The sequence below is a fragment of the Salvia splendens genome, chromosome 15 (genome assembly GCF_004379255.2).
Source record: "Salvia splendens isolate huo1 chromosome 15, SspV2, whole genome shotgun sequence".
NCBI lineage: Eukaryota > Viridiplantae > Streptophyta > Magnoliopsida > Lamiales > Lamiaceae > Salvia > Salvia splendens.
In genome coordinates, this window is record NC_056046.1 from 3,605,403 (window position 1) to 3,628,349 (window position 22,947).

The 22,947-nt window shown below is 35.6% G+C and overlaps 4 protein-coding genes across 8 annotated transcripts; all 4 read left to right on the top strand.

Moving 5' to 3' along the window:
- Window positions 1-2,912: 2,912 nt before the first annotated feature.
- LOC121769065 (xyloglucan glycosyltransferase 4-like) lies at window positions 2,913-6,191 on the top strand. Its single transcript, XM_042165738.1, has 4 exons — window positions 2,913-4,255; window positions 4,346-4,654; window positions 4,739-5,143; window positions 5,275-6,191. Exons 1-4 carry the CDS (start codon window positions 3,611-3,613, stop codon window positions 5,920-5,922), a joined length of 2,007 nt encoding a protein of 668 aa, XP_042021672.1. The 5' UTR covers window positions 2,913-3,610; the 3' UTR covers window positions 5,923-6,191.
- A 464-nt stretch (window positions 6,192-6,655) lies between these two features.
- Window positions 6,656-10,432, top strand: LOC121768854 (uncharacterized protein Mb2253c-like). Of its 4 annotated transcripts, none has more exons than XM_042165440.1 (11): window positions 6,711-6,857; window positions 7,000-7,126; window positions 7,259-7,641; window positions 7,713-7,877; window positions 8,041-8,148; window positions 8,263-8,358; window positions 8,590-8,934; window positions 9,192-9,335; window positions 9,560-9,667; window positions 10,045-10,096; window positions 10,177-10,432. In XM_042165440.1, the coding sequence occupies exons 7-11, from the start codon at window positions 8,722-8,724 to the stop codon at window positions 10,209-10,211; spliced, it is 552 nt and encodes a 183-aa protein (XP_042021374.1). In that variant the 5' UTR covers window positions 6,711-6,857; window positions 7,000-7,126; window positions 7,259-7,641; window positions 7,713-7,877; window positions 8,041-8,148; window positions 8,263-8,358; window positions 8,590-8,721; the 3' UTR covers window positions 10,212-10,432. The 4 variants fall into 4 exon arrangements, with proteins under 4 accessions (XP_042021370.1, XP_042021374.1, XP_042021372.1 ...); XM_042165438.1 differs by having other exon boundaries at window positions 7,259-7,317; window positions 7,548-7,641; window positions 8,263-8,934; XM_042165436.1 differs by lacking the exon at window positions 6,711-6,857 and adding an exon at window positions 6,656-6,698 and having other exon boundaries at window positions 8,263-8,934.
- Window positions 10,433-10,780: 348 nt separating this feature from the next.
- On the top strand, window positions 10,781-13,453 carry LOC121768852. Of its 2 annotated transcripts, XM_042165435.1 has the most exons (5): window positions 10,781-11,152; window positions 11,195-11,475; window positions 11,568-11,621; window positions 12,615-12,674; window positions 13,034-13,453. In XM_042165435.1, exons 1-5 carry the CDS (start codon window positions 11,110-11,112, stop codon window positions 13,157-13,159), a joined length of 564 nt encoding a protein of 187 aa, XP_042021369.1. In that variant the 5' UTR covers window positions 10,781-11,109; the 3' UTR covers window positions 13,160-13,453. The 2 variants fall into 2 exon arrangements, with proteins under 2 accessions (XP_042021369.1, XP_042021368.1); XM_042165434.1 differs by having other exon boundaries at window positions 10,806-11,475.
- A 1,209-nt stretch (window positions 13,454-14,662) lies between these two features.
- Window positions 14,663-19,942, top strand: LOC121768411 (GPI ethanolamine phosphate transferase 1-like). The gene is made up of 18 exons (XM_042164910.1): window positions 14,663-15,140; window positions 15,223-15,414; window positions 15,614-15,769; window positions 15,846-16,139; window positions 16,250-16,467; window positions 16,555-16,629; window positions 16,811-16,877; window positions 17,035-17,360; window positions 17,431-17,664; window positions 17,764-17,951; window positions 18,140-18,278; window positions 18,373-18,481; window positions 18,565-18,667; window positions 18,764-18,956; window positions 19,034-19,132; window positions 19,219-19,277; window positions 19,370-19,475; window positions 19,558-19,942. The coding sequence occupies exons 1-18, from the start codon at window positions 14,894-14,896 to the stop codon at window positions 19,720-19,722; spliced, it is 2,970 nt and encodes a 989-aa protein (XP_042020844.1). The 5' UTR covers window positions 14,663-14,893; the 3' UTR covers window positions 19,723-19,942.
- The last annotated feature ends 3,005 nt before the right edge of the window (window positions 19,943-22,947 follow it).

Sequence of the window (22,947 nt, forward strand, 5' to 3'; positions counted from 1 at the left end):
CCCCTATATATACAAAGCTCAATTTCAATATAAAATAATACCAGTATCATTAATTTGTAAAAAAGTGTTATTGTATTATACTCCTATTTGTTTGGGATCAGCATATTCTGTACTATGGTAATGCCACAGTGAATTGAATTGTACACTAGATATTCATTTTTTGAAGTTAAAATTATTTCCTTTTTTTATTGTCAACTCTGAAATTAAATTAAATATGGCGATAGCTTGTTGATTTGAAATTTGACTAATTATATATCAAAATCTGATTTATGCGACACGTTTAATTGATCTAAGGGGAGAAATTTGTGCTGCTCCTGGAGTCAGTGGACTCAATCATGGCGTAAACGGTGCTTAATTTATTAAATTTAAGTCAAACTTAGCCCATCTTTTTTATTATAATTGACTAAATTATTAATTATTTAAATAAAAATGCCGATCTACATTTTCATGTATATATATTATTATGCCACAATAAAATTAAGATGCAAAAAGCTACTTTTAAATGAGATAATGACAAAAAGTGCACCAACAGAGATGTAATTGATGAAGAGTGAGTTTGAGAGGTCAAGGAATAGTAAATTTAAATTTCATTACTAGTATTTAATTAGAACACATCTTCAAATCTCAGTCGATGTTAAAAAATTGTGATACATGCGATTTTTTATCTTTAAAATTAAATAGCATCACATCTCTAAAGCTTGTCACTCTCTCTTTATGTGAAAAAAAGTCATAACATTTGACTGTTAGAGATGAAAATTAACTAAATTAACTAAATTGATTCAAGATTTAATTAGACATTGGTTAATTTCGTTATAGAGAAGATGCTAATATTTATAAGTCTAGACTAATTCAACGTGACAATATCCAATACTATTAATTATCGAATCGAATTCACTCAATCGAACCACGACCACCTTAGCGTTTTTTTTATCACTAAGATAATAAAATGTAGCATGACAAAGAAGATCTGCATTTGTCTCTCAAGTTTAGTAACTACGCAACTAATCACATGTAAAGAGAAAATAACAAAAAAAAAAATAAAAAAAGATATTTTCTTCGATTAGTATTTCCTGTTTTAATTAATTATTACTATAAAATTTGATACTACAATCTAAATTGATATATAGATCTGCGTCAACTTATAGTTTTGTTTTGTTTATATCTCAAATATTATGGCTGGGACTTTAATTTACAAATCATACAACAACTGAAGAACCTGTTATTTCTCTTCTTTCGTTGTAACTTAGGTATAGGAGAAAAAAAATTAAACTTTAATTAATAATAGAATTTATAAATTTGAGGATCTCAACTATAAGTTTTAAAGAATAAGAAAGTTATATAAAATACATAAATAACATAAATTAAATATCATGTGCTCATAGATACTAGTACTACTTAGTATACTGTATATAAGTATATTTTTTGTATACATATACACCAAATTAACGGCACTTCTCACCAATTCCTCGATTTTCACAATTTATAGATTCTCTAATTTTTTTCTGTCACACATAAATAAAATTTTACTCAAGCAGCTATCAATATACTATAAATCACATCAAGAACATTACATTTGAAGACATCATAAGACAACCCATGTACTTATTTGAGTAAAAGATAATGGCTAATGTTATATACTCCTCAATTTGTTTAATAATAATTCATAACGTGACAGCGAACAACTTATTGGCTCCACAATAAAATTTGATTGTACATCCATTTTCCATCTACATTCACACTGCACTTTTTTAATTTAATAATATCCAAGTTAAGATATTTCAATAATTTTACCACTTCAATTATTCAACCTTTAAAGTCACATAAATTTCTTGAGTATATGATGACCTATGCTAGCTTGAAAAGTTGATGGCATGATCTCTAGATGTCAAAATGTCAGGCAGTGTGAATAGAAGCTCTACTTTTTTTTCTTTTTATCCTAAATTTTGTGAAATTTGTAAGATTATACTAGTATTATTTTTAACTGTGGATTCTACATAGTACTAGTACTATTTAATATTACTGTGGATTCTATATAATTTGATGGTATGATCTGTACATTTTTCTGTGGATTCTATTGTAATACTTATATACTATAATAGTACATCATTATGTAAAATTTTATATATGCAGATATCCTGCATTTATATATAAGAAAATTTCAACTTGATGATGAGTATCTCAAAAGAAAAACAAAAATTACAACGTGATGGATTATGCGCTAGATAATTAAATATTCAGTGTTGAATTGTGTATTAAGTAAACATAAGTGAACGTACATCGGGATTATACTCATTTAATTTTAAATAGTGGTATTTACTTGTAAATTTGGTATATTTCACTAAATTATAATTTTACATATCAGCTTTAAAATACATATGTAAAATCAAAATTTTAACGTCAACGTGAATTAATGTAAACCTTAACTCAATGAATGAAATTATTTAAATATAGTATAATGTGACGTTGTTTTATGGTCTAAAAGTAATGTTATTTTAGTTGATATCCTTTAATGATACATAAGTAAGTCATCATGCTGTGTTATCGTCGAAATCTATAAAATCAGAATAAGTTAATAATTTAGTTGTAAAATCATAACTAATCAATAATTCGATAATTTAAAGACTGATATTTAAAACTAGAATTTATTGAGAAGCAATCAGAATTAAAACCAAAAAACTTAATCTCTACTGGATCATCAAAGAGCAAATTTAAATTTAAAATTTTGGAGATAAGAATAGAGGTAGGTGGATAGTCTATTTACCAATGACAAGCTGCCATCTCTCAAATCAAAAACGAAAAAAATAAATAAATAGCGAAATAAAAAGAAAAGATTACAGGTCAGCAGACATGACATGAAGCTTCTGAACATGGTACAAGGATGAAACACATCTGCGAGTTTGGCTGTAATTAGTTGTCATTAACCTCTTGTTAATCCACACCGACACTCGGTAGTGGTGAATCTTGTGACCCTTTTCCTTTTCTCTTCAATTTTTATGCACCCATTTTTATATGGAAAAAAAGATGGTTTTTTAGTAGAAAAAAGTTTGCAAGAAACACACACACGCTTTCCAGTTTTCATCACCGATTGATTAAAATCATAAAATCAAAAATTTGGATTATTATTTATAGTTTGATTCTTTGGTTAAAGCTGTGCAGTGAACCTTCCATCTGCCTCACCACTGACACCGGAAGATGTATAATTCGCATTCTCTCTCACCTTCTTTATTAGCTCACATTTAGCATATTCTCTTCTTCTCTTTCTCTTGTTTGACTTGATTGGTTGATACCTCAGTTTTTCCAACTGATTTTCTGGAGTCTGTGCCATTCTGTTCTGTCTGAGATCCAGATTTTGTTGAAAACCACACACACACACATATATATACACATATATATATTTCTCTGCGGGTGTTATTATGTGTGAGATAAGAGATAACTAAATTCGTTGCTGTTTCTATTTCTGTTTACAGAAAATGATGGTTTTAGTTATAGAGAGTGTATAAAGCTTCAACTTTTAACAAATTGGGGTCAACCCATTTTCTTTTTTTCTCCAAGATTTTCCATTTTGGTTGCATCTGATCACACCATTTTTTCCAACAAAAAAACCCCAATTATGGCACCGAATTCTGTGGTTGTGACGCTGGAGAAGGCGGAGAACATCTCATTGATAGAGGTGAACGACCCATCAGGTGCTCGATCAAAGTTCCAAGAGAAGCAAAGATCGGCTAGCCCGAAGCAATTCACATGGCTGCTCCTGTTGAAGGCTCACAGAGCTGCCGCGTGCATCCCGTGGCTAGCAACGAGCCTGTTCACGGTTTTCGGGTTGGTGAAGAAGCGCATTGCTTCGTCGGATCAGAACGAGGAGGATCCGAGGTATAAGGGGAGGTTGTATGTGTTTATAAAAGTGTTTCTTGCTGTTTCTTTGATTGCATTGGTGGTGGAGGTGTTTGCTTACTACAATGAGTGGGATTTGAGCGCGGTGAATCCGTGGGAGGTCCCGAATCTCGTGCAGTGGTGCTACATGTCTTGGTTGAGCTTTAGAGTTGAATATGTAGCTCCCATGATTGTCACATTGTCCAAATTTTGCATTGTGTTGTTCATGATCCAGTCCGGGGATCGCCTCGTGCAGTGCTTAGGGTGTTTTTGGGTGAAGTTGAATAGGATGAAGCCGGTTGTGGAGGGGGAGCCTTTCGATATCGAGGATGGCTCCAGCTTCCCCATGGTTCTTGTTCAGATTCCTATGTGTAATGAGAAAGAGGTAATGCAATCGAAGGAATAGATTCTTGTTTTGTGATCTTGATTCATTTTGATTAGATTGTGCTAATTAGATGCATCGTTTGTTGATTAGGTGTTTGAGCAGTCGATCGGTGCTGCTTGTCAGCTGGATTGGCCGAAGGATCGGTTTCTAGTGCAGGTGTTGGACGACTCAGATGACGAGCTCTGCCAGCGCCTGATACGCGAAGAGGTGATGTTGTGGAAGGAGAAAGGGGTGAACATTATTTATAGGCACAGGTTCGACAGAAGTGGTTACAAAGCAGGCAACCTTAAATCTGCAATGTCTTGTGAATATGTGAAAGACTACGAATTTGTCACGATACTCGATGCAGATTTCCAACCCAATCCCGATTTCCTCAAACTCACCGTGCCTCATTTCAAGGTATTGATCATCATCAGTCAGTTGCTCACAAACTGTGTTCTTCCTTGGTGTTCTAGTGTTCATCTGTGTCGCCTTTCGTTTCAGGGAAAGCCCGACTTGGGGCTGGTGCAGGCGCGCTGGTCATTTGTGAACAAGGACGAGAACTTGCTCACGAGGCTCCAGAACATCAACCTGTGCTTCCATTTTGAGGTGGAGCAGCAAGTGAATGGCCTTTTCCTCAATTTCTTCGGTTTCAATGGCACTGCTGGCGTGTGGAGGATCCAGGCGTTGGAGGAGTCCGGTGGCTGGCTCGAGAGGACAACAGTCGAGGACATGGACATAGCTGTCCGGGCCCACTTGCACGGCTGGAAGTTCATCTTCCTCAACGACGTTAGGGTCCTCTGTGAGCTGCCAGAGTCGTACGAGGCCTACAAAAAGCAGCAGCACCGGTGGCACTCTGGCCCGATGCAGCTCTTTCGGCTATGCCTCCCTCAGATCTTGTCTTCAAAGGTATATCAAGAATCTCTTACATCCCTTTTTAAATTAGGCCAAGAACTTGTCCTCTTTTAGTAGTGATTCCATTGAAAACTATAGAGATTCATGAATTATTATTGAATGCATTCGTTGTTGTATATATGCAGGTATCGTATTGCAAGAAGGCGAATTTGATATTCTTGTTTTTCCTGCTGAGGAAACTAGTGCTCCCCTTTTACTCATTCACACTCTTCTGCATCATACTCCCATTGACAATGTTCATACCCGAAGCCGAGCTACCGGCGTGGGTGATCTGCTACGTCCCGATCGTCATGTCGATCCTCAACATCCTACCCGCCCCAAAATCCTTCCCCTTCCTAATGCCATACCTCCTCTTCGAGAACACCATGTCCGTGACCAAGTTCAACGCGATGATCTCGGGTCTCTTCCAGCTAGGCAGTGCCTACGAGTGGGTGGTGACGAAGAAAACAGGCAGGGCGTCTGAGTCGGACCTGCTCAGCCTGGCCGAGAGGGAGTCGAAGAATCAGAACGAGGAGAAGATCCAGAGACGGCTCTCTGAGTCCGGCCTGGAGATGCTAGAGAAGATGAGCAGCGAGCAGCCTGCTGCTGCGATGAAGTCGAAGAAGAAGACGAACAAGATATACCGGAAGGAGCTCGCGCTCGCTTTCCTCTTGCTGACGGCGGCCGCGAGGAGCTTGCTTTCGGCACAGGGGATCCATTTCTACTACTTGCTGTTTCAGGGATTGACATTTTTGGTGGTGGGATTGGATCTGATTGGAGAGCAGGTGAGCTGAGATGGGGAGAAATGGAGGTGGTAATATTTTTCTTTAATTAAATTTTTATATGTGTGTTGTTGGACATGTATTATTTTGCATTATAGTTAAAGAGGTAAGTATACAGGCTTCTCTGTTATGGCTGGATGGATTTTACTCCTCACACACCAAAAAAAAAGTTAGCAAAAAAGAGTAGATTTGATTCTTTAATTGTATAATTACATGGACTGTCACTGTTATTAAGTTATTTGTATACCAATGGATATAAATAACCATTTTTCTCTTTTTTCTGATCTCGATTCTTGAATAAATATACTACAGTTGTTATTCTAAGATTTATGTTATTGTTTATGTTGTTACATTTTCAAATCTCACACCACCACAATCTTTCTGTAATTTGCAAGTATGATAAGAATAGTACTATATTCAACTCTTACATATATTTCAAATATCAGCAAATAAATGAATTAAATGTGATCAAATTGTAATATGTACATATATCATGGATTGGACCAAATAAATCTCCAAAAAATGGACAGGCCTATTTCACACATCGCAAAATCTGAGGTATATTCAACTCTTACAAATATTTCAAATATCAGAAAATCAATATTATTCAAACAAAAGTGAGGTATTTCGCTCAAAAAAACAAATCATCGCGCGTGTAATGGGCCTGGGGGCCCAAATGTGGTTCCATTTTCCCGCCAATTGGCCCACACTCTCAGCAAATTGCACGATTACTTTTTTATGCAACAATTTCACTCACACTCTACGAAGCTGCGCCAATTATTGAAAAGGTAAAAAAAAAATTTGCATTCGTTTTTTTGTCGTTGTCTTTTCTTAAATCAGCTACAATATCAGCTTGCTTAGTCGCAATCAGTATAAATTCCCAGTTCAAGAAAGTAATTTTGGGGATGTTGAATTTTCCCTGTTAGAGAAGCCCAAATTTTGACTGCGTGAGTCATTTTGATATTGTTGGTAATTAGGGTTTGGGATTACTATGCATGTTTGTCGGATGATTCAACCATGCGATTACATTTCTTAGTCCTGGTATTTCAGTTAGTCTTATTTTTAATTTTTTTTTTTGAAATTTTGCAGTGTTTGAAGTTTGAGAGCTGCTGGGAAGATGGGGGATGAAAAGGATGCTTTTTATGTTGTGCGGAAGGGGGGTGTCGTTGGAGTATATAAAAGCATAACTGATCTTGAATCCGTTCTTCAAGCCTCTGTAATTTTCTTCTTAATCCATTTCCAGTTTAACCACTCTGCATTTTAATTTTTTTGTCATCTTTTCTTTTCCTTACTGCATGCATTTGGATTTTGAGTATGTAAAATGCTTTATAATGTACTGCATTTGCAGGCAAACAGGGCTTATTGCAACTGGAAATCGATTGTCTTGTAGATGTTGGTAAAAAAAGAGTAAGTGGATGGTGTTCCTTGTGAAATGTTAAGAAATTCGGGAGGGATTTTTTGAAGCGGTATTCGACATTATGTGCGTGTTGACTGTAGAGTACCTCAGGTTTCAGTGAAACGATTTTAGCAACATCTCATTCTGTTAACTTTTGACTTATTTTTTTGATGATTGATGATTGGTGATCACCAAATATGAATGGCGATTGATGACCTGACCAATGCTATACTTTGGGTAGTACTAGTTTGCTAGATGAAGCATTTCCTTCCAATACCAACACGTTGCAGTTTTAGACTGGACCATCTTGGTTCACGAGAAACGCTTAGATGTTTGTATGTAACTGAATTACTACTTCTAATTGCATATTGTTGAATTTTTTTTTATGTAAATGTTTCTCCTGTAGGCAAACGATACTTCCTTAAGTGTTTTTAAAGGATATGGGTTGTCAAAAGAAGCTGAGGACTTTCTCTCATCTCATGGACTCAAGAATGCTATTTACTGTATTGATGCTAGTGACATGCAAGACGATCAAGCTCTTTTTGGCCAACTTCTCACTTGCCCTTTTCGGGTAAGGTTCTGGACTGAGAAAGCTGAATTGTTTCAGATGTGTCAAGTTTATTTGTTTTGGTTTGCTTATTTAGACCCTTCAAAGCTTGCAAATACGAATTTTTTTATGCATTATTAGATCATTAAGATCATAAATGTATAATGTCAATTTTAATTCTATTCAGGAACCAAATTCTTCAAAAGATAAATCAGCTAGCAAAAATCATGCGGAGAAGAGATCACAGGAAATAGATCTGAGTTCTTGGTAGCAATTTGTGGCAGTAAAGTAATAAGTATGTAATTATCAGTCTGCTGGACCATGCATTTCCATGTCTTTAGTTCTACGAATTATTTCCTACGATTTGTATGATTCCATTTAACAAAAGGAGGCTGTTCTTTCTCCACAGGAGCTTGTTGTATCAGCTTCTTTTCCCGTGAATCCTCAGCTGAAGCATGCAAAGTTAGATAACTTCCTTCAAGCTCCTCCAGTATCGTCCTATTGTGTAAGTTGTCTTAGCATATATGATGTGCTGGAGCACTATTTGAATGTATTTGAATTTTGTTAAACACTTTTTCCTTGATTAGTTGACTTTTTGTTTCCAGTTTGGCCATTTTCTTAGAAGCAGCTGACTTACCTTCATAATGGTGTCGCCCTGAGCACCAACTATATGTCATAGTCTCCAGTTATCAAAGATAGTTATCTTTGTGATTCGGTAGTTATTCTGCTTGGGCAGGAAGTTAATTCCGGATTGGCACTTGGTGCTTGCTGTAGTTTTCGCCCGCATTTTTTTTTCATTTTCTTATCAGAATTACTCTATCGCTATCAGAACTTCTTTCTACTGATACTCCACATCAAGCATACACTCATGTTAGTGGTTCTGGCTTTATCCTTCTCACATGTACTTTTTTGTAACTTATACATTGCTGGTATTAGATTTGAGGTGGTCATGAAAATTTCACAACTTGATTTACCATTTTATGTACAGAGTTCGTGTATTCTTGAGTTTGATGGTGCTTCTAAGGGCAACCCTGGGCAAGCTGGTGCTGGGGCTATACTTCGGTCAGCAGATGGGAATATGGTACTTTTTTTTGCCTGCCAACCCTAGATTAGCTTACACAATCTCACCTTTTTTTGTTTTATTTTATTTTAATTACTTTTTTCAATTTGGGGATTTACTTTTCAATCTTATACAACTTTCAATGTCAAGGTTGAAACTCTTTCATGCTGAAAGTTCAAAATCACACCAATCCTTTGAATTTTTCTATCTAGTTGTTCTAGGTGGTGCTCTTTGGTTATAATACCATGACCTTTTATTTCCACACTTGATACTTCTAGGTGTTTCGATTGCATGAAGGTGTGGGCATAGCAACTAATAATGTAGCTGAATACAGAGGTTGCATTTTGGGGTTAAGATATGCTCTTACAAAAGGTTACAAACATATATGTGTTCGTGGAGACTCCAAACTTGTTTGCATGCAGGTATTAGCCATTCCTCTCCAACTATCTTACCTCTTTCATTTAATATACATAAATTAACAAATTGAACACAAAAAAAACACGTGGTCTCTACATATCAGTGGGTTATATCCCTCCACAACAGCCGTTGCATATGAAGTATTGAAATGGTCTTTTTACTGACTAGATAACTATTCACTGGACCACTATCATATCTTTCTTTACTTGCTAATTTTTCTGAACGACAGGTTCAAGGTCTGTGGAGAACCAAAACACAGAATATGACTGAATTGTGTAAGATAGCTAAAGAGCTCAAAGACCAATTCTTGTCCTTCCAGATAATGCATATCGAAAGAGTAAGTTGAGACGTTCAATCCCTTCCATTACACTTTAGTGCAAGAATGTGCTTGACTTTAATTGCCACATTCAGCTTACACTAAGACCTATTTTTTGTGACTAGAGTTGTTTGCAAACCTAGTTCAGTATTTTGTTGATGAGTAATTTTATCCAAGTATGTTACTGGATTCCATGCTGGTCATGTTCACGTTCTCCATTAGTCACACAGTCTTTCATTTGTTGGACTACCGTTGAAGGAGAGAATCGAGCTAGTAGATTCAGTTGTTTCTAAAACAATGCATCTTTTCTGTTGTAACATTTTTCTTGAAGGCTGTGTGTTATGCTATATTTATAAGCTATCGTCATAAAGCTCATGAGTCGCACATTATATTGTCAGGAGAGCAACACTGAAGCTGATGCCCAGGCAAACTTTGGAGTGCATCTAAAGAGTAACCCCATTTCTATAATTTCATTTTAGATAATATCCCTCTTCATATGTCCTTTTAGTAACCATATGCGATCCGTGCAGTGGGCGAAATCCAAGTGGACTGTGACATGAAATAACGACCAAGTTCTGCATGTAGTGGCCATTAGGAACTTGTTAGTAGCTGAAATGTGTGGAGAAGTGGATTTAGATGCTACTCCTATTTTGCTCTTTTGTGATTATTTTGAATTGAAATACTATCTATTAGCTTAAGAGCTACCGCACCCTTCTATATATCTATGTGCATGTTTTTCACTAATTTTACCCAAGAATGCGAGCTCAAAATTTGAAACTTATTGAATTTTTGTTGTGATGGGATGATGATATATGTGACTGGTGTATATTTTACTTTAATAATCGGTTTCATTATTGAACTACTTCTTGTACTGAGTAGTACATCGCTACTAAATACTACTCTCAAAATAAGAGAGTAGTGTATATAGTGTTCTTTTTCTTCTTTGTAAAAATATGTTTATTTAGTTCAATTGAGTTTCTAAATTTTGTACGGCATAGTTCAATATTTACTCTATCATAATTGATCTGTTTTTTTTATTACAACTTCCTCTTTGAAATAGAATTATGCTTTTATATTGATTTTTTTTCCTGGTAGTACCTTTTAAATTGTTTTTTTATTGGGGAAATTCACACGAACTAAATACGCCATGGAGTATACACTTACAAATAACTCCTATTTCAAAGAAGCCTTCAAAAAGTAAAAAAAAAAATACTACTTATTCAGGGGATAATGGGCATTTGCCCCTCCTCAATATATTTTATGGAGTAATTTTTTAAAAATTTTGATTTACTTTATAAATGCCCAACCTCAAACTTTTAAAATTTCTTCATAGATATATTTTTGCCCTCGTTGAATTGAAATCCTGGCTCCGCCTTGCTTGTATTTCAGTTTTAATTGCAGCGTCTCTTGTTGTGGATAGAGTAGAAGACATTGCTCCACAAACATCTCACTGATCCAAAACAATGGCTTCCATCTCTGCATTCTCACTCTCCACACTCACTTCTCCTTGTTCTCTCTCTAACTTCTCACTCTCCACACACACTACTCCTTGTTCTCTCTCTAACTACCCATCCCCTGCTCTCAGCCCACTCAATTCACAATCCCTTTGCGTTAAATTCCAGACCCAATTCAAAAACTCCGCCATTTCCTGCAATTCATCAGTTTGCAAGCACCCAAATTCAAGGCGCGCAATAGTACGGGCAGTGGCGGAGGATGAAGGGACCCTTATCCCGGAAGAGGAAGCCTCGCCGCCGGCTGCTGACTCCACCGCCGACCAGACCGTGTCTGTTGCAGTGTCGCCTTCCGACGTGCTAACCATGCTATTTCAGGTTTTGTTTGGTTGAGGGTTTTTTAGTTTCTCAAAATTGTACGTTAGCTATTTGATGAAATGTCTGAATGAAATTTGATTTGAAATGTGTAGGCAGAAGGAACGATGAGCGACGCAGCTGTTCCTACGGTTACTAAGGCTTTGCAGGTAGCTTCATTCGTTCTTTTTCCCCCATTATGTCGAAGTCTTGAATTACTGTGATGCCAGTACTTTACTCCTTTGTTTATACTTATGTTAATTCAACGTGTAGCATATAATAGAATACATATTTTAACTTAATTGTTAATAAAAATATGAACTTTGGGGCTTTTTCTTGCCAATTTGACTGTATCACATTATCCACCTTGCTCTTAACTTTATCATCCATTGAATTCTCGTGTTTTCCTGCTCTAAATTTGTTCATTTCTTGACTATGTAATTTTATCAAAAATAATATATTAAAACGTTTTCTTAGTTTATGTAATACTTCATGAAAATTGATGGGGAAAATCAAATTTGAGCTATGACTTGAATTGCTAAGAATTTAAAGTTCGCGTTTTTTTTCATGATTGAAAGATCATGTCTTCTTGAAACTGAGAAGTTCTTTATCCAGCATTTTCCGATTTATTAACCTTTTGTTTACTCCCCAAAACTGCTAGTACTCATTAAATTCTTTTTCCATGGGAAGATCATTCAGTTTCATTTGTACAATAATTAACATCCGGAAAATGTGCAAGTGTGGTTGTTGCTCTTGAAACGAGCAAATGGTTTTCAAGTTAGTCTATATATAGTAGTGATAAATGTTTTCTTGCCTTACTGGCACATGATGTTGCTTTTGGTGAAGGAGTATTTATCAACTCCTTTTTGGGAAAACAAGATCTCATTGACTTTTTTCACTCATATACGCACACATTCTGTTGTAAACTAATCTACATTTGTGCCATTTTTGCAATAAATGCAAGTATAGATATTGAAAATTGAGTGCTCGTGAATTAGCCATCTCAAACTAGCTTCATAAATATCCTACCCGACTGCTTTTCCCTCTTGATCGTTCCTTGGACTGATATTGTTGTCTTCCTTGGGAATCATCATGTACTCAAGTAACTGTTAACTACGTTTCCAATTATTTTAATGTATCGAAATCCCGATTCTATTTTATAGGGAGTAGAAGGCGTTACAGATCTCAAAGTTCAATTACTCGAGGGCATAGCAAGTGTAGAGGTATTTTCTTCACTCATTGCCTTAGCCATTATTTACTTATGTGTGAATGCGTGATAATGAAGCATATAGAAGTGTCTCCAAATCATAGCTGCTATAATATAACCACAAGTTCCTCATTTCTAGATCCTTTGAACAATATGGTTTAGTACACACTTGGCCTTGGACATCCTTACATGATCGTAGCTTCTCTTGACTCTTACCATATGCCAATTGTTATATCGTCTCACATCGAGGGGTACTGAAAGTTCAAGCAGTTTATTGACAGTCTCAGAGCAGATGCATGTAGACATATAGTCTTATTCTTAACCATCCTTGCTTGTTTTTAAACATGGCAAGTGACAACCTTTGTTCTTTTGTAGCTAACAAAGCAAACAACCGTGCAAGCTACTGGGGTCGCCTCAAACTTAGTCGAGATCATTCAGGGTTCAGGCTTCAAGCTGCAAGCATTGAATTTGAGCTTTCAGGACGAAGAAGATTTGAGCTAGACCATGTACACTTCGACCTCGTTGCCACGAGGAGTGTAAGGGTTTCTGTTCTTGCCCAAATTTTGAGCACCACTCACTTGTAATTCTGAGGCACCTCTGTTGATTAATTATTTGTATAATTTGTTATATGACACTTACATGAGCCTATGAGAATCACAATTTCATTAGATGAAAGGGAAAACCAATCTGAGGCTATGAAAAATGTTTATTATTATTGATTTATTTATGTAAGACAAGAAGAAAAAAACAGATTCTTGTATATTCAAACATATCTACAGTAATTCTTGTGGGAAATAACAGGCTAGAATCATGATTTTCAAAATTAGCATTGAAACTGTCACCTAGTTTTGATTCTTAGTTTCTTGTTTCTTAGTTATCACCAATTATCATTTGACTTTTATCACAAATATAATGCATACATAGAAATTATCTATTCAACCTGCAGATTTCAGCTAGTATAAATACAGCATAAAAGCAGCATAGTCAACTCACAAAGAAATCAAATTAAAGCATTTCAACACAAGAAAAAACATACCCCTATATAAATGGCTGCCAAAGGAGTTGCTATCTTGGCCGTGATGTTGGTGGCGCTGGCCGCTCTGGCTGCAACAGCCAGTGGGGCGGAGGCGCCAGCCCCCAGCCCCTCCGGTGGTCCAATGGGCGCGACGCCATCGCTGCAGATGGTTTTCGTCGGTCTTGTAGTTGCAGCTGTGTCTTTCTCCACTCTCAAAGAGCTTGCTTGAGGTTTAATATCTTGTAGTAATTTCCATGTGTAATAAGCAAGGCAACACTGGATTTTATAAGCTATTCATGTTATTGTGTAATAAAGAGAAGAGCTCTACTCCCTTAAAGACACAAGAGAAGAGGTTTACTAAGTGTGGGATCAGCTATTCTATGTTGTAATAATAGTACTAAAACTTGTGAGTCAAAATGATTAGGACACCTATATTTATTCCGTTCGAATCTATTGCATCAAGGTAAGACCCTATGATCATATTAAACTCCGATATAGAAAATGAAATTCGAATTAGACGTATTATATAAGGTTATCATTTTAGAAGGTTGATTGTCGGAAGTTGTATGCCAATTATCGTTGTCACTATAAAACTAGCGGTGGAATCAATCAATCATAATCCTCAAAACTCTTAAATTGTAGGAGTACTTGTAAATTATTAACAATCATTAAAAGTATCATATAATAATAAACAAATATGAATATGATTTCATAAACTGAAACTATTATTTAAATCGTACTAGACTACTAGTAATACTAGTATGAAATACTTTTAAGAGTAGTTAAGGAAAAACAAATGAGTTTTAGATAAAATTTCTCAATATTTTAATCCATTGTCATTAATTATTTAACTATTATGATCAAAAAGTTTTAGCTAAGCTCCTAGCATTACTAATTTGTTTTAGAAAAGATATTATGTTTATAGCCTTTTTATTTTAAAGTAATTTAATTTAAAAAATTATGTTTATAGTTTATTCAGTTGAACTCTCAACCTAAAATGGAAAGAGGGGAAGAAGAAGGCTACTGACCACCACTCCAACATACGCTTTAAGGAGTTGTACGTTTGAATCGCAGCTGCAACTCACGGTTTCCGGCTCAGGAACAAACTCTAATCCTCTAACCTTATTTTTCTGAACAATTGACCCATTTTGAGATCAATTCACATCGAGCTTCGTCGATATCGAAGATCCAGTTGCGAAAAATCCAATCTTGACTAAAAAATGAGGGGAGGTGATGGAATCCTCGGAGTGAGGAGTAGCGCCAGATCACCCGAAGCAAACAGTCCCAAAATCCGAACTCAGTTTCTGAAAAGACGAGAAAAATGGCTAGTGATTCTCGGCGTAGCGCTTCACGCAATCTACATGCTCAGCATTTTCGACATTTATTTCAAGACCCCAATCGTCCACGGCATGGAGCCCGTCACGCCGCGGTTCTCGGCCCCTGCGAAGCGCCTCGTGCTGCTCGTTGGTAGTTATTTTCTATGAACTTCGCATTCCACACAAGCTGTTTGATTTTTTGCCTGAACGAGTTTGTTCTGTTTTGACTGCAGCGGATGGTTTGAGGGCGGACAAGTTTTTCGAGCCTGATTCAAATGGGAGCTACAGGGCGCCGTTCTTGAGGAGTGTGATCAAGGAGCGTGGTCGTTGGGGAGTGTCGCATGCCCGCCCCCCTACGGAATCGAGGCCTGGACATGTTTCTATCATTGCTGGTTTTTATGAAGATCCTAGTGCTGTTACTAAAGGTAGGGTAGTAATTTAAGTATTTGGATCAATGCTGGTTTGTAGTGATATTTCTTTTGCTTAACTTAGCTTGGTAGCTTAAGATGTGTTAATGGTGGAGAGGAATCAAGATTTAGTACATTCTGTTATGATAAGTGTTTTGAGATGTCTACATTATTGTTTTTTTTTCAAATTTGGTCACTTGATACTGTTTCATTCTAGGATGGAAAGCAAATCCGGTTGAGTTTGATTCTGTGTTTAATAGGAGCCGGCATACTTTTGCATTTGGCAGCCCGGATATAATCCCTATATTTTGTGGTGCCTTGGAGCATAGCACATGGAACTCTTATCCTCATGAATATGAAGATTTTGCGACTGGTTTGTTACTTTATTTTCTTTTTTTCTTTTTTGGTCTTAGGTCGATTCTTTGTAACTTAGTATATGAATTCTGCAGATGCATCATTTTTGGATGAATGGTCACTGGATCAATTCGAGGGCCTCTTGAACAGGTCTAAAGAAGATGTGAAACTGAAGCAGCTTCTTCAACAAGATAATCTTGTTGTATTCCTGCACCTGCTTGGTTGTGATTCAAATGGTCATGCTCATCGGCCTTACTCAACCATATATCTCAATAACGTTAGAGTTGTTGACCAAATTGCTGAAAGAGTTTATAATATTGTTCAGAATTACTTCAAGGACAATTCGACAGCCTTTGTTTTTACTGCTGATCATGGGATGAGTGACAAAGGTCAACCATACTGACTCACTCGTACTCTCATTTTATAAGTGTGCTGAGAATTCTTTGAATACTTGACTTTGGGGCATTCACATGCTGATAGCTATCTTTGATCTTGAAAGGGAGCCATGGAGATGGGCATCCCTCAAACACTGACACTCCCCTCGTTGCTTGGGGAGCTGGTGTTCGACCACCTGTTCGAACTTTTGAAAACCATCACCATGAAAACACTGTCCGCTTTGTTGATGACCATGTTCATGACATGCCTACACCAGCCAACTGGGGTCTCAATGGCATCGAGAGACAGGATGTGAATCAAGCTGATATAGCACCATTGATGGTTGTACTATTAATCAAATAGTGAATTATAAGTTCCATTTGAATTGCCTACCTTTATATTTAACATTTTCTTTGGAACTTTTGACAGTCAACTCTTGTAGGTTTGCCGTGTCCGGTTAACTCAGTTGGAAATTTGCCGCTTGAATATGTTAATCTTAGTAAGGTAAGCTGGCAATGTAATGAAAGCTTAAAAAAGTGGGATTTATCTTTTACGAATCTAAACTTGAAGTATGTAATTACTCGTAGTCTTTATTTTATAATAATATGAATCATTGAATCTTCACTATTGCAACTTTTTCCATTATGTCTAAGATTTCTTATAGAGATATGAAAATGTGTACCAGGTCGACGAAGTTGAGGCTGTGTTGGCTAACACAAAGCAAATTCTCAATCAATTCCTTCGGAAATCACGTATCCTTCGCACAGCCATCACCGTGGTTATATTCTAACTTTTGCTTGAAAATGTGTCTAGTTTGTTGCAGTTGGAACTAAGCCTCACGGAAGCTCTAATATTTTTCTATCTTTTACTCACTCTCCAACTACATTGTTTCCTTAATAATAAGACAAGAATTAAAGCAGTCAAACTTGTTGCGTTTCAAGCCTTTCAAACCATTGAACAATTATTCTTTCGTCTTGGATCAAATTGAGCACTTGATATCCATTAGCGATTACGAGGCTGCAAAAACCCTATCTGAAAATCTCCGAAGTTTGGCACTAGAAGGGCTTCACTATTTTCAAACATATGATTGGTTTCGGCTGATGACTGTAATTTCTCTTGGCTACCTTGGATGGATGGTTTATCTGATGATCCATGTGTTGCAAGAGTATACCTCGTTGCCAAGAAAGTTTTTCCGAAACGACCAATCAGTTCACCTGCAGACAAACATGAAAAAGGTATTAAAACAAACTATTCTACAACATTTTGTGCTTCTATACAATAGGCTAATTAATCTTCCCTCGACAGATATACTTCTCGGGATGTCTCCTGATGGGGTTGGTGTGTGTTATACTGCTAGTCGAACATTCTCCTCCTCTCTATCATGCATACTTTGCAATGACAATTTTTCTTTGGGTCCGAATTTTCCGTGAATATCGGTTTCTGAGAGCACTTTGGAGATACATGCTTGGAAAAGAAATACGTTATTTTGCAAAACTTTTGGGCAGCTTTATTGTATCGGTCTTTGTTCTTGAAATCCTGGTATGCACCATTTCTATGATATTGATCCGTGTAATTTTCCAGGGCATCCCTGAGTACTCTGGATCTCATTCTTGGTTTCTCTTGTTCCAATTTCAACAGGTTCAAAGCTTCATGGACAGGAAAATCTATACATGGATTTTCTTGATTATTGGGGTTATTGCTTCACTGTATCTTCTATACACTTTGCCATGGGGCTCGGGATTGCCAGTTTTTGTATGGTTAGCATGCTGGTTCTTGTCAATTTTTACTTTGATGCCTGCTGAAATCCCAGATAATACTAAACTAGTGTAAGTTCCTGTTTAATATAAACATTTTGGTTTGTTAATTGTTATACCGAATTACCAGTGTTAAATTAGTATAAGTGGAATTTCTGAAACCCCTCTAAATATTCATCACCGTCTTAGTCTTTTTTATGGTCACCAGACTCAGCAAGAATGAACAACTTTTTTCTACCTCGTTGAATGTCATCTTGCAGAGTTTCCAGTGGATTACTGATTGTGATAATCGGAGTAGCGTCAAGATACCAGGATATGTATTCTAGAGAGAGTAAATATTGGTTTTCTCTCACTCATGAAGTGCAGAAGTCCAAATCGAATATCATTTTCCTCTTTCAGGTATCTACAGGTCCTAGTTGATTCATCATGTCAATTGTGTGATGTATTTCTTCTACTGAATACCTGATGCAATACTTTTCCTGCAATACAATAGGTATTGCTGGTTGCTTTTTCAGCAGTTATGGTGCCCTTATCAACAAATCGTAGAGCAGAGAAGCAAGAATTGCTTGTATTACACCAAGTGATAAATTGGTCAATTGCTGGTATGTTTAGCCTTTTCTTTTCTTTGCTATTGATGGTTACACCAAATAAACTGATCGAATTGTTTACTTTATCTTCTTCACAGGTGTATCGATCGTTCTGCCACTTTTCTCACCAACTGGTCTCTTGTCAAGGCTTACTTCCATATATCTCGGTTTTGCACCTGCATTCCTCCTGCTTTCTATAGGGTAATCTCATGCTTTTAACAAATTACCTACCAATCAGGCAGTTTTTTGAATTAATGAGACTTTTTTGTGGTCGCGTGGGTTTACCTTTTTGCGCAGATATGAAGCCGTATTCTATGGTGCTCTTGCACTTGCGCTTATGGCATGGATACTTTTCGAAAATGCTTATCTCCACATAAGTCAGACGAGCAAATCTTCAAGTTCTACTACTTCAGCTATGGAGGATGACCTGATTTCGGAATCTAATGAAAGATGCTTGCAGTTGTCTGACATGCGCATTCCCTTAGCATTTGTGAGTGACAAATGCACCTACATATAACCTCGTGCAGCTCCTCATGTCTCGTGCTTCTTATTTCTTTCTGTCTGCAGATGGTCTTCTTCAACATTGCATTCTTCGGAACTGGCAACTTTGCAAGTATAGCTAGTTTTGAGATCTCTTCCGTTTATCGGTTCATCACAATCTTTAATGTGAGTACTAACCCTCTAGTTTGCCACATTGCGTTTCTCAGTTTATCCTCCGGTGCTAACTTCGTTCAATTTGCTCCCCATTGCAGCCGTTTCTGATGGCAGCCCTGCTCATTTTCAAATTGCTGATACCTTTCGTTCTCGTTGTGTAAGTACAGTTATCCCGCTTGCTGCATCATTCGGAATTGATTTCATTCCTGATGCCTCTGATTTTTAATTTAATTATATCATGAAACGCAGGTGCACGTTTACTGCAATTACCAAAATGGTGAAAGTTCCGTTGCTGGGATGCTATTTTCTGGTGATAATCTGCTCGGACGTCATGACAGTTCACTTCTTCTTCCTGGTATGGTCTCTGGATCTGATTCTACATAAGAACGAAACACGCACACACAGTCGTTAACATGAAGGACGTGGTGTGGTGACAGGTACGGAATACGGGAAGCTGGATGGAAATCGGGAACAGCATCAGCCATTTCGGAATCATGAGCGCTCAGGTTGTTTTTGTGCTTCTGCTGTTTGCTGTCACCACTCTTTACACTAAACACATCCAAATTAGATCATCCAAACGCCATTCTCGAAAGCAAATGTGATTTTTCACATTCCTTTTCTTCTCAAACTTCTTCACTCAATTCATTCAAGCCCAAATTTTGTAGCTAATGATTTGCAATTTTGTACAAGTAAAAGAATTGATTTTTCCTTCTGGGTTCTATTTCTTTTCGATTTCTGTAGCATCCTTATCTGCAATGGCGGATCCAGAAACCGGAATTCGTGGGGTCGGACATAGTGAACAATATTTTTATTATTTCCTAATTTTATGGCGTCTTTTCGTTGCTTCCTCCTTCGCCGTCGTCCTCATACACCCTACTAAAGTAATCAAACAACGTGTTGTAAATATCATCGTCGTCGTAAATACATTTTCATGCTTGAATACGTTGTCGAAATAAGTAGCGTAGAAATCACAATGGCCTTAAACAATATGCATCCCTTTTTTTACTTCATTTACAAAAATTTAAATTGTCAAATTCCATGATTTGATAATAAGTCTTTTAGACAAAAAAAGCAATAAAAGTTATAAATATTTTGTTATTGAAAATAGATATTTTACATTTAATTAAAATCATAAATAAATACTACTCCTGATGGTCTCATAATTAATTAAAAAGTTATGAAATTATTTAGCACAACTTTTTATATTTTGAAATTATCTATTTTTATTACTTTATTAAAATAAGATAGATATGTATATAAAGTTACCAATCCATTATTTTTGAAAAAAATAGTTACAGAATTAAATTGTATAGGTATTAATTTAATATTAGTAGCCATTACAGTTAATTACTTACTTTAATTAGTAGAAGTATTCATTTATTAGTGATCACACAGTGAAAAGTTAATTAAGTGAATTATCAAAATTGAAAATTAAAACTATTATATTATTTTGCAGTAATTTAATACGCAATCAAAAGAAATGGAGTAAAAAGTGATTCAAATAACCATCTTCTTCTTTCCCTCTTCTCGCCTGTAACTCTATTTTCATTCTCTGCATTTCAATTTTTTTCATATTCTTCCTCTCATTTATTCGAACTACTTATATAAGAACAGTGACAACTGACAAACTCTCTTTCCCGTGGGGTCGACGGTGACTTCAAAGGGCAGAACTAATGGAGTTACATTGGCCGGCGGTGGGGTCGGTCGACCCCGCTCGACCACACCTGGATCCGCCAGTGCTTATCTGTACAAGACTATAATGATTTTAAACCTCATGCAAGTATTGATTATTGAAAATATAATACACATATGGTGCATTGAAAAATGTACTCCTATCTATTGTTTTTTCATTTTAGTTCATTCACCAAAATTAGTCTATCCAGTTAATTTATTTTCTACTAATAATGCTTCATTCATATTTTCTCTGTCTTATTTTATCAATATTGTATTAAAATTGATAGTATCAGTTACTATCAAGACTATTTTTTTCAGACGGAGAGATAGTAACATCTAAAATGTACTCCACTTCCTCTATCCCAATAAATGTTTCTCGCTTTTTTCTTTGTCCCACTAAAATAAATTAAATGTACTCAGATTTAATTAATCAACCAAAAGTCCAAAACAACTAGTGACTAGTTTAATTATTTTGATCAACTCTATGATTTTAAGATGTGTAAAATAATAAAATATGATAACTTTTAAAATAGCCGATTTAATGGGTATGAAATTTGAATGTCTCTAGCTGGGCTCATTTTCATGAGACGTGGTCTGCGTGTAAATAATTCATTCATGCATGAACCCTATCATTATTTTACGACATAATTTAACAGTAAGATTTTTATTCTCGTAGAATCAGCTCACGTGTAATCATATCTTCATAATTAAAAAATGCATCGTAATTCTATATTCAAAGCAAAATAATTTAGATCTGCTAAAGGATAGCTTCAAACACAAGACGCCAAAATAATCGACACAAGTATTATGCATGCACATACGTTGTCAATTTATATGTTTGTGAATTTTACACATATTAATTCGATATAGTGAAACGTGATTTCGATTGGATTTAATACTATATTACATACCTTTTCAATTTAAAGTATTTATATATGTTTGTGAATTTTACTCATATTCATAACATATTGTGAAATATAATCTCGATAGATTTAAATAATACTATTACTAATATAGATGTCATTCAATACATGTAATATTACTAATATGTCAAAACACTACATTATTGAAAAAAAACATTACTGGTATAATATACTAGTAAATATAAAATCTCATCGTAATTTATAAATAATTAGAATGAAATTAAACGAAAAAAGACATTGGCATTTGTCTTTCTCCAAACAGCTATAATTTAATTAATTGTTAATGAAAAAAAGATGTGGGACCGCGTGCACATGCCTTAATGAACAGACAGCGTAACATTAATTTCAACTTAGCTGCTCTTTCTATAATAAACTCACTGTATTAATTTTCCACCGACATTTTATTCTCCTAAGTCCTAAACAATTAAATACTCCCAAGTCCTAATCCACTAGTTCTCACCTGGATTTGGATGTAAACGATTCTGCCAAAATAAATCTAAAAAGTCAAAAAATTATTTTACTTACAAATTAGCAATTATATATAAATAGTGGTTAGATGATTCCAGAAAATACATTTCAAAAAATTCTCTAATATCTAGAAAAATAATTAAAATAGGGATAATGAAAGGGATGGGCATGAAAAATCATGTGATTGGAACAGAAGATGCGGCGGAGACATGGTTACTCCCTCTCATTAAAATATTCACAAATCCATAGAGTTTTCCCATTTTTCTCTATCCCTATAAACACTACAATTAAATAATCATGATTCAATTATTTCAAAAAATATTATTTATTGTATTAGAAGTAATTAATTGTATACACATATTAATTATTACTATAATTAATTAACATTAAAAAGATGGGAGTATTATATTTTGGTGCGGATAATGTAACGATTGTAAATTGTTAATAAAAAACGGACAGACAGAGGGAATATTTTGAACGTTATCCTAAGTCATAACTCAAGAGCAGTGTTAGAAATTTTAATACTAAGTATTATTGAAGCACACTAGCATTGTTTTGAAAAAACAAAAACAATTTTAATCAATTAACAAAACTGCAGTAAGTGGAGAGCAGAAGCAGTGGGATTAAGTGTGCGAATTAGTAGGTCTAAAACCACATTAAGCTTTTTAATTTTCTATCAAAAAGCAAGATAAAATTTGGTCATCCATCTTTGGTAGTAGACGACGTATTATCGTATCAACCTCGTTTTTTCAATAATTTCAA

Excerpts from the sequence above, each read along its gene's own strand:
- LOC121768854 (XM_042165436.1), top strand. The coding sequence starts at position 8,722 with ATGTTAGTGGTTCTGGCTTTATCCTTCTCACATGTACTTTTTTGTAAC. Across the intron at positions 9,336-9,559 it reads CCAAACTTGTTTGCATGCAG|GTTCAAGGTCTGTGGAGAAC; the intron begins GTATTAGCCATT and ends TCTGAACGACAG. Across the intron at positions 9,668-10,044 it reads AGATAATGCATATCGAAAGA|GAGAGCAACACTGAAGCTGA; the intron begins GTAAGTTGAGAC and ends TTATATTGTCAG.
- LOC121768852 (XM_042165434.1), top strand. The coding sequence starts at position 11,110 with ATGGCTTCCATCTCTGCATTCTCACTCTCCACACTCACTTCTCCTTGT. Across the intron at positions 11,622-12,614 it reads CGGTTACTAAGGCTTTGCAG|GGAGTAGAAGGCGTTACAGA; the intron begins GTAGCTTCATTC and ends TCTATTTTATAG. Across the intron at positions 12,675-13,033 it reads AGGGCATAGCAAGTGTAGAG|CTAACAAAGCAAACAACCGT; the intron begins GTATTTTCTTCA and ends GTTCTTTTGTAG.
- LOC121768411 (XM_042164910.1), top strand. The coding sequence starts at position 14,894 with ATGAGGGGAGGTGATGGAATCCTCGGAGTGAGGAGTAGCGCCAGATCA. Across the intron at positions 17,665-17,763 it reads TCTTTGTTCTTGAAATCCTG|GTTCAAAGCTTCATGGACAG; the intron begins GTATGCACCATT and ends CAATTTCAACAG. Across the intron at positions 19,278-19,369 it reads ATACCTTTCGTTCTCGTTGT|GTGCACGTTTACTGCAATTA; the intron begins GTAAGTACAGTT and ends CATGAAACGCAG.
- LOC121769065 (XM_042165738.1), top strand. The coding sequence starts at position 3,611 with ATGGCACCGAATTCTGTGGTTGTGACGCTGGAGAAGGCGGAGAACATC. Across the intron at positions 4,655-4,738 it reads TCACCGTGCCTCATTTCAAG|GGAAAGCCCGACTTGGGGCT; the intron begins GTATTGATCATC and ends CTTTCGTTTCAG. Across the intron at positions 5,144-5,274 it reads CTCAGATCTTGTCTTCAAAG|GTATCGTATTGCAAGAAGGC; the intron begins GTATATCAAGAA and ends GTATATATGCAG.